Source organism: Mirounga angustirostris, unplaced genomic scaffold (assembly GCF_029215605.1).
Source record: "Mirounga angustirostris isolate CCGP_5_RB_7025 unplaced genomic scaffold, mMirAng1.0.hap1 SCAF_2, whole genome shotgun sequence".
NCBI classification, from domain to species: domain Eukaryota; kingdom Metazoa; phylum Chordata; class Mammalia; order Carnivora; family Phocidae; genus Mirounga; species Mirounga angustirostris.
The window spans coordinates 81,046,568-81,057,157 of NW_026991710.1; the positions used below are offsets into that span (position 1 = coordinate 81,046,568).

The 10,590-nt window shown below is 36.4% G+C and overlaps 1 protein-coding gene across 1 annotated transcript in view; it reads left to right on the forward strand.

Moving 5' to 3' along the window:
- The window catches only part of LOC135363533 (uncharacterized), a 217,677-nt gene extending 212,808 nt beyond the window's left edge, over positions 1 to 4,869 (forward strand). The window contains exon 69 of the mRNA XM_064584015.1: positions 365 to 4,869. Coding sequence (XP_064440085.1) covers positions 365 to 498 — 134 coding nt within the window. The 3' untranslated portion in view covers positions 499 to 4,869. The remainder of the gene's footprint in view (positions 1 to 364) is intronic.
- The last annotated feature ends 5,721 nt before the right edge of the window (positions 4,870 to 10,590 follow it).

Genomic DNA, 10,590 nt, shown 5'->3' on the forward strand with positions numbered 1-10,590 from the left:
TAAAAATATTGTCTAAATCTTAGAATTGTTGTAAAGATTAAATAAGGTGATGGAAAAAAATAAATTTCAAAAAAGCCATTAATAAGACTAGGAGAAGTGCCCCTGAGACTAGAGCTAGTATATTTGAGCCTAGCTAATCACAGCTAACTCGTAGCAGTCCACCTTATAATAGACTTTCGATTCAGAACTTGGAGACACATCTCATCAATCCCTCTATATTTTTGACATTTCTTGGTTTTATGACGTTTTTCTCATTGCTTTGAGGAAATCTTTAGGATAATACATGTCATCAGGAATTAAGATAAATCTAGTGTAGTGTCTGAGAATATGCTTATATAAGACAACTGTTTATTTTTCATTTCAGTAGTGTCAGGAAATCCACCTCTTGAATCCAAGCCAGTGAGAGTGAGAGTGATTTACAAAAAGGCACAACTGCAGAATGATACGAAGACCCCATCTGGCATGGTTCCACCCAGCTACCTGTCTACAGTTTTCTAAGTCACTGAAGGCTACCATCCCCATAATGACACTTGACTCTTCCGTTTTCTTTAGTTCCTATAAAATAGAAAATAAAATGAACTGTTTTTCCAATGAATGAAAAATGAGCCCCTTCCAAGGAACTTGCTCATCCCATTTGAATTTTTCTTGCCTCATCTCATATTATCCATATTGAGGAAATCTTCCCACAAAGTATCTCCTCTGTCTTTGATACCTACCATCTCATATTATGTACTTTGTTGCATTTAAGTGTATTGCATATTTTTATACTGATGCAATAAAAATAATTCCATCACTCAGTGGGTTAGACAACCATTTTACTTGTTTATGATTCATATCAACACTTCAGTGGAGGCTCATCTGAGCAGTTCTGGTCTCAGCTGAGGTCACTTGAGCACCTGCAGTCAGCTGGCAGCTCATCTGGAGCTAACCTAGGAGTCTGTTTATTGGTGTTGGCTCTCAGCTGGTCCCCATGTCTTCAACGAGCTAGCCTGTCCTTCTGTATGTGGTGGAGGAAGAGTTGCCAGAAGCAAGAAAGGCTTTTCAAGAGTTAATGTGGGAGAGGACTGTGCAAAGCACCATGCCAAAGACAGTGATTTACAAGACAAGGAGGCATTCATTATTTATTAAGACCACACATGATAATCAAAACTCAAGGCAGCACCACTACTACACATATCCTTTTTTTTTTTTTTTTAAAGATTTTTTATTTATTTATCTGAGAGAGAGAATGGGAGACAGAGAGCATGAGAGGGGGAGGATCAGAGGGAGAAGCAGACTCCCCGCTGAGCAGGGAGTCCGATGCCGGACTTGATCCCGGGACTCCAGGATCATGGCCTGAGCCGAAGGCAGTTGCTTAACCAACTGAGCCACCCAGGCGCCCCTACACATATCCTTTTATTCATCGGCTTTTAATCCTCAGTGGATTATAATCAGCATTTCCTAAAAGGCATTCAAAGTGTGGTAGGAAGTATCTTTGAAATAATAACTGATTTTTTACCTCAGGTATTCTTTGCCTCTATCCTTGTTCCGGTCTTAAGCTGTCTTACGGACAACTAAATCACTTCCTCAGGGAATAGAAGCTATAGGAGAACATGAGGAAAAGGGAGCCCTTTGTTGCTTATGAGTTTTAAAAATTTAGCTTTCTAGGAAACAAAACTCACTCGTGGCATAGAGTAGATTTAGGTGGAAATCTCATGGGAAAAGCCCAAAATCATTAGGTACATGGGACATCTGCCCCTTTTCCTGGATAGAAGCCAAAAGAAAGCAGGAAGGCCTCACAGAATAGCGAACTGACTTGTCTAAGAAAGACGGGGCCCCTGTGGGTCCACATAGAGTTTCTTATACCTCAGCATGGAACAGATCAGTAAGAAAAGTATTCCCATCAATTCCAGAATAGTATGGAAGAAATACAGAGAGCCACCAGGTTTGAAAGACATGTCTCAACAACAGTAGTACTGACCAATTCCCCAGGACCAGAGAACAGTGAGGACATCTCAGCAGATGCTAGTATACATCAATGACCCAAAGCAGCAGATAAGTGCCACCTCGCCATTTCATAGCCTTCTAACTCCCTGGCACTAGAAGACTCCGGAACATAGACACACTCCTGGGGGAAATTAAGAGATCCTGAATTTCTACCAATCTGGGAACAGAGAATCAAACTAGACACCAAGCGAGCTATTTAAAAACACAGAATTGGACATTTATTACATATGTCAATGTATAGATTGAGGTTGGTATCAATATATATAGAATATATGATCCAAGCAGTTTTCCTAGAAAGGGTTCCCTGGTCAAATAGGTTAGGGAAATTCTATATTTTCCTTTTGAAGTCAAATGCTCCAGTTTTTTCCACATTTATTTGACATTACTTGGCCCTTTTGGAGTAACCCCATTAATTAATGATCCTGGGAACATACATTAATAAACATTGCTCTGAATTTATTTCTTCTTAACTCACAGATTTTACCATTTCACTCACCTGCTAAGAAGCCATCAATAGATCTTTGAATTTTTTTTTTTTCAGAAAAAAATGTCCTTTTTTAGATCCTCCACAATGCAACCTGCTCTACTAATCGATTTTGTCTTCACTCTTTCCCATTGTAGATCCTTTGCTTTAGCTAGGTCAGAAATGTTACTGGTCCCTGAATAAGTCACACTCACTTTTCTAACTATAATTCTCACCTCTCCTTGGTCTCTACGTTTCCACCCACTAACTAGGTAGCCATCTGGGTTCTCCACTCCCAGAATTTCACAAAGCCTTCCTGATCTCAAATTAATTGTTCTTTACATGAGCACTTGCCCCTACTAGCCATTGGCTCCTATGCTGCTTTGCACCGTCGGGAATTATGCCAGTGTGTTCATACATTATTCAGCAAATCCAAATTCCTGTGGTAAACAACTGTATCTTGTGTTAGTTTTATATTACTTTTAATGCCTGGCTAAATTTCTACTCAAAAAAATATGAATGAATATGTTCAATTTTCGAAGGGTGTAGAGATTTTATACATATTGGTAGCAACTGCAAGTTTTTAAAACTGAAGAGGTAGAATACAGCACATATGGAATTTCAATGGGTGGCAATAAGACATCATCAGTTTGACCAATTTTTTTAGATATGACTTCACAGCCTTATTCACAAGTTCTGGGATATACTATTTTTATTCATTATGTAAAAAATCTGATATCGGTGTGATGCATTTGGGAATAATTGCATTTTTGTATTAAATTTCTTCTAAATATCAACAATCCAGAATAAAAGGGGCAAAAAAAACATGGCTGGGCAATGCATCTGTGAGTTTTTAAGCCAAGGAAGATATTAAAAAAAAAAAAATTGAAAAGAAGAGGAGCTAGAAATACCAGAAGGTAAAGAAAAGCTGAAATTGAACTTATTTGTCAATGGCAACTCAAGAGTTTCCTGACCTAGGAAAATGGTTAATAAATGTTAGTATTTCCTTCAGGAGACTCAAGCATAATGTCTCCTTGAGAATAACAATTTATTTCTTAAATTTGAGGAAAAGATCCTAGGAACTCTGATAAACTGTAAAAGAACTTAATTGCCTAATCTAGAATGAATAAAAGACAATTAGACATTCTGATATTGGCCTTTACCGTACCTGGGAGTAAGATGTGTGTAGTCATCAGTCAATCTGCACTTAGTGATGTAGTTAAGGTTAAACATCTCCAGAAGTAAAATAAAGGTACTTAGAATGACTCTCCTATTTTATTCCAGAAAGAAAGCGACTCACAGGCTACCAATATCAGCAAATTAATATCATGGATGGTTGGGATTAATTACCATGATAAATTAAGTGGGATATATATATAATCACTCAATGTTTATTCCACAAAAGCAACATGTAAGAATTTGGTGAATGGAATATATATTAGTACAAGAAGCCACTTCTTTTCAGAGAGCACTGAACGATACCTTTTATATTTTTCTGTAATTCTTTCTATGCTAGCCGAATGGGCCAGTAATACTCTGAAGATTTATAGTGGATGGTGACTCTATTTTCCAGTTTTGTTTTGTTTTACTTACCCACAACATAACTGGTGCTAAGAAAAAATTGGCTTCCTTATGGTCCTGGGCCTAAATGTCAGTATTAATTTAGTTGGCTTAATCTTTAAAAAATGGTATCATTCCTTTGTCAAATAAACAACTAGAAAACCAAACTGTCAAAGGAAAGTTATAATTTCCTAAAATGGAAAAAGAGAAACTGCTTTGTAAGAATGGGAGTTTTTCCAAAATGTAAAAATATAAAACTAGTTGGGAAAGAAAAAACAAAACAACACCGTCTTCAGGATAGTGATTACCTCTGTGGAAGGAAAGAATGGGATTGAGTAAAGGGGGAAAAAAGAAACCTCAAGCACACATATATTAATTTAATTTCTTGAAAGATTTAAAAATGCTAACATTTCACCATGTGCTTCACACTTCTTAAGAAAATGTTAGAGGTGACTTTATTACATAAATATCCACAACATACCCATGTATACACACACACACACAATTTGTATATATAAACATACAAAACATTGTTAAATGAATAAGTAAACTACAGAAATTCTTATCATTCAGCAATTTTATCTTTTTACCATAGGTTTTGTGATTCCTCTGTATGGATGACCTGGTTCACTCCGTCTAGTATTCCATTATATGATAATGCATTTATGTGTGTACACATCTACCTTGATCAAACTTTCTAGAGGCTTGCCTAGTTTATTAGCTTTCAAAGAAATAGATTTTAAAAATCATCTCCATTAATGTTTTTTCCTAGGTTATTAATTTGTGTTTTGCTTTTACCATTCTATTGCTTCAACTTTCTTACTGTTTTCACTTCTTCATCTAGCTTCTTGGATTAAATGCTAGCTCATTTAAATTTAGTAAATATATTTAATAAGACTATTCATAACTTCTAAGTACTGCTTTATCTATATCTCACAAATTTTTCATATTTTAGTTTGTTGATAAAACCATTACAGTTTATGATTCTCTTTGTGAAGTATTTTTTCACTTACTCATTGTTTAAGCTTTTGTTTTTTTCAGATTTTCTAACCTATAGGATTTTAATTACTAGTGGTAGTAGTTAATTTCTAAATAAATTACATAGTAATTAGATAATATGGTTTGAATAACTATGACTTTTTGTGACTGAGAGTATACAGTTAATTTTATACATATCTAATGTGTTGCATGCATACTTTAGGAGAATGTGTATCCTCTGTTGTGTTGTCTTTTGGGTGCAGGCATATGTAAATTCACAATTATGTCCTATGCGTTCCTCAGATTCTCTGTATATTCTCCAAATATGTGGTTTCTGAAAGAGGTGTTAAATTTTGCCATTATGCTTACATGAGCTTTTCAATTTTATTTTGTAATTCTGAATTTTTGTAGTTGTTGGCTTTTGGTGTTTTATTGTTTAACTCTATATTGTTAGGCAAATACAAATTTATAACTTCTATAGCCTTTTCATGAAGTATAGCTTATTTGCTTTATTCACATTAATGTGTTGACTTCATATTCTATTTTGACAGATATTGTTGCACCAGCTCTTTTTTGGTTCATATATGCTTAGTGTATTTCTTTTTTTTCCTTTTTATATTTTCTGTTTCAGAGTGTGTTTGTGTGCATGTGTGTATAGCAGTGTGCCTTATAAGCAGCATATAACTGATTTTTTTTATATCCATGCTGATAATTTCTGATTTTTAATAGAGTGATTTAATCTATTTACATTTATTGTCGTTACAATGTACTTTGAGTTACACTGACCACCTTATTTTGTATTTTTCTTTCATCAGAGATTTCTCCTGGTTTCTTTTTTCTTCCTTTCCTAATTTTTATGTGTGTACACATCTACCTTGATCAAACTTTCTAGAGGCTTGCCTAGTTTATTCATGCAGGCTAATTTTTGTTGGATTGATAATTAAAGTTTAGTATTTTCTCTATCAATTTTTATTTATATATATTAAAATTTCTCAGCTATTATATCTTTGACTAATTTGCTGCACTATCCCTCTATTATCTTTTACTAGAATCCACTAAAATTTTATGAAACGGTGATTCTCAAAGAACACTCCATATAAACAACTCTTTCAATTTTTCTCTTTATACTGCATCCTGAGTAAAATTCTCAGTTCATTCTTCCAGTTTATTAATTCTTTAACTTTGGACATTCTAGAGTTAATTCTTTTAGTTTCATGTCTTTTTTTCACGCCTATATGTTTTCTGGGATTACTAATCAGATCTTTTTCCTATTCATATAATTTTATATTTTTTCAATAAAGATCATTTCAGGGGCGCCTGGGTGGCTCACCGGGCTGAGGATACAATTCTTGATTTTGGCTCAGGTCATGATCTCAGGATCCTGAGATGTATCCCCGACTGAGGCTCCCCGCTCAGCAGGTAGTCTGCTTGAGATTCTCTCTCTCTCCCTCTGCTCCTCCCTGGCTCTCTCTCACTCGTGGGCTCTCTCTCTCAAATAAATAAATAAATAAATAAATAAATAAATAAATAAATAAATAAATAAATAAATAAATAATCTTTAAAAAAAAACCAACACATCATTTCATTCATTTTCCTCTCTGATTTTGGTACCAAGAAGTAGGATGCTGCTGTGACAAATACCTAAAAATGTCAAAGCAGCTTTAGAATTGGGGAAGGGGTAGAGGTTGGAGGAGTTTTGAGGGGCATGCTGGGAAAAGCCCACATTGCTGTGAAGGGACTGTTGGTAGAAATAATAGATGTTGAAGGTGATTCTGGTAAGTGTTCAGAAATAAAAGCGAGAGCTTCAGGGATAGACTCTATCTTCTTAGAGAGTATGTAACTAATCAGAAACAGAATGTTAGAAATATGGATGTTGAACATCTTTCTGGTGAGATCTCAGATGGAAATGAAGAACATGCTGTTGGAAACTGTAAGAAAGGAGATCCTTGTTATGAAATAGCAAAGAACTTGGCTAAACTAGTGTTCTAGTGTTTTCTGGAAGGTTGAACTTGCAAGCTATAAGATTGGGTATTTACCTGAGGAGATTTCTCAGGGAAGTTTTAAAGGAGTTTGTTTCTTCCTGATTGCTCATAGTAAAATGCAAGAAGAGAGAAATGAGTTGAGGCAGGTATTAAGCAAAAGGAAATCAGGACTTGAAGATGTGGAAAATTCTCAAGTTTTCCAAAATCAGTTTGTCATTTCTACTCTAACACATGTGCTCATGCTGTTGCTGCCCCTAGATGGTTCCTCCTGTTCTCTTCCTGTCCAAATCCAACCTATAGAGTGTCAGCTTCCCAACAAAGTCTGTCTTGATTTGTTCAGTCATGTTGGCATTTTCTCTTGTGAATTTCTATAGCCTTGTAATCATTTTCGTGTAATGTTTGTGACAGGTAGTCTTTAAGGCACATCTTTTTTTTTTTTTTAATTTTACATTTTCTGAAACTGAAGTACCCCCCTGTCTGTGTATATATGTTGTTTTTTTTTTTTCCAGCAATTCTCTGTCCACCCTCAAATGCTTTTAAATGGATAACACATGCATAATCCATGAGTTCTAGAAAATGAGGAAGTAGGAAACTTGACTTCGCAATTGTTCTCAGGTGGTCCTCCATGGCACCTTCCGGAGCCACCAAGAGCAGGGCTAACCCAGTGGGAAAGTTAAGTAAACCAGTGGAGCCCTGCTCTGGTCACTCTTACAGCCTTGAACAAGCAGCTCACCTCTTTATTTATTTATTTATTTATTTTGTACTTTTTGGCTTTATTATTTTATTTATGGGTCTGAGGCAAAAGGTTTTGTGAACCTGAAAATATTGGTATAAATAGGTAGTAGGTTTTAGATTTGTCTCTCTCATTAGAACACAGGCTTCTGCACCCAAAGGGACTAGCGCAGTTATAGCTAGATAATTGGGTCAGCTTGCTCTTGATTGGTTTGTGTGCAAACATCAGACTACATCCACAGTGAGCATTCCTCTTAATCTTTTCAAACAACTGTGTGCCAATCTCCTAAATGTTAGTTTCTTTCTGTGTCTTAATTTTCTTTAAAAAGTGGTGTCTTAGGCCTCCCAGAATTAACATGAATTATTGCTCTAGTATTTATACACAGCAAGTTTTAGATTGCTTTCCAAAACACATGCATGGATTTTAAGGAAATCTGTAAATGGCTATAATTTAAGATCAGAAAGTATTACCCTTAAGATAATATTAGAATTTGGAAGGAAAAAAACACACCTTTTATTTAGGAACTTGTTATCTCGAACATAGAATTCTGTTCCTGCAGAATTTCAAGTTATATACTTAGTTTGGATGCAAGAAGCAAATGTTGGAAAACTAGAAGTAGGTGAAGTTTGAAAAGACTACACAGGGAATGAATTTACATTATCTACTTTCCCCCTTTTATTTGGGGGGGGTGAGAGAGAAAACAAGCATACACTTTATTGTAAGAAACTGGCTCACATGGGGTGCCTGGATGGCTCAGTCAGTTTAGCATCCAACTCTTGATTTCGGTGCAGGTCATGAGATTGAGCCCCACATCAGGCTCCATGCTCAGTGTTGAGTCTGCTTGAGATTCTCTCCCTTCCCCCTGCTTGCATGTTCTATAAATTAATTAATTAATTAAAATCTTAAAAAAAAAAAGTAATGGGCTCACACAATTGTGGAGGCTGGCAAGTCTGAAATCTGTAGGGCACGCTGGCAGGCTTGAAATTCAGGTAAGAGTTGATGTTACAATCTTGAGCCCAAATTCCAGGCTGGTCAGATAAATGAGAAATTTAGGCAAGGTTTCTATTTTGCAGTCTTTTTTTTTTTTTTTAAAGATTTTATTTATTTATTTGAGAGAGAGAGAATGAGAGAGAGCACATGAGAGGGGGGAGGGTCAGAGGGAGAAGCAGACTCCCTGCGGAGCAGGGAGCCCGATGCGGGACTCGATCCCAGGACTCCAGGATCATGACCTGAGCCGAAGGCAGTCGCTTAACCAACTGAGCCACCCAGGCACCCTATTTTGCAGTCTTGAGGCTGTATTTCTTCTCCTATGGAAAACTGGTCTTTGCTCTTAAAGCCTTCAACTGATTAGATGGGGCCCCCACACACTAAGGAATGTAATCTGCTTTACTCAAAGCCTACTAATTTAAATGTTAATCACACCTAAAAAATACATTCACAGCAACATCTAGACTAGTGTTTGGCCAAACTATTGGGCACCATAGCATAGCCAAGTTAACATATAAAATTAACCATCACAGTGACTCATTACCTATTAGGCTCTGTTTTCTGACATCTTTTCTTCACTCAGCTCTACTTAGTTTCACCTTAATCCACCAAATAAAATGCAACATGATTTCAGCCTTGTAAGGGTCTCCAATTTGCTAAAGACCTGAAATCCCCGAACTAATCAAGATTTCAGAGAGCTGTCTAGATGACACAGCCACAAAGACCAAATCTCCAGGAGCTTTGTGTGTCAGAGGTTTTCCCGCATGGTAGGTTTGGTGGAAGAGACAATGAGTGAAAGAAGTGGATTATGTGAGGCAGGTTGAGCTCAAAATGTTAACACAGATTTGTCCCTGAATTGACCTTATGGATGGTGTATCACTTGTGTCATTATTTCTAGAAGTAAATTTTCATGAAGTCTTTAAAGGAGTACCTTGGTACATATGTCAAGACTGATGAAGTGTGGGTAAGTAAAGGTGGATCTGAACTGCTCTTTCCTGCTGCATTTGGAATCTCAGTGGTCATCTCCTGGATTTGTTTAGAGCAGAACTGATACAGCACATTTCGAGCTCTCAAAATGACATTTGAATGCATTCAAATGAATGCAAGTAGCTGTATAAAGTAAGCACTAAAAAATGAGATTAACCACTGCTAGGCTTTATGAGCCCTAGCATGTTTTTCTTCTAGCACCGTGGTAATAATAAAACTTACTTGTAGAGGTCTTGGCAGTTTAAAAGCAGCACATTTGTATTTCCACATTTGAGTCTCCCTCCAAATAGCATGATGGTGGGAGGGGGGAAAGCCTGGATGGCTCAGTCGTTAAGCATCTGCCTTCGGCTCAGGTCATAATCTCGGGGTCCTGGGATCGAGTCCTGCATTGGGCTCCCTGCTCGGCGGGGAGCCTGCTTCTCCCTCTCCCTCTGCTGCTCCCCCTGCTTGTGCTCTCTCTCTCTCTCTCTGTTATCTTAAAATCTTAAAAAAAAAAACAAATAGAATGATGGATAAAATATTGTTCTACAGATATGGAATTTGGGATTCAGAATTCCGATTTCACTTGCAGAAGGACAAATAGTAAATACTGGGGTCAGAAGTAGATAGACCACAGCTTTTTCCACTACATCATCTAGTCTGTTAAATATTCTTAATTGCTGTTCTGGGAGATAAAAGTCATTATGTTTCTAAAGGAGATTATGAACAGCACTGAACGACTTGTTTTAGTGGTAGGGGTTCTTACACAGGAAAATAAAAAGCAACTACTTGTGGCATTACTGTGAAAGCCCCTTACTATGAATTATCAGAGAAAAAAGTTAAGTTTACATGAATTTCATTGATTTAAAATGTAACATGAAAATGCTGGAAGAAAAAAGAAATGGTGTTTTTCAGTTATGATAATAAAGGAAGTA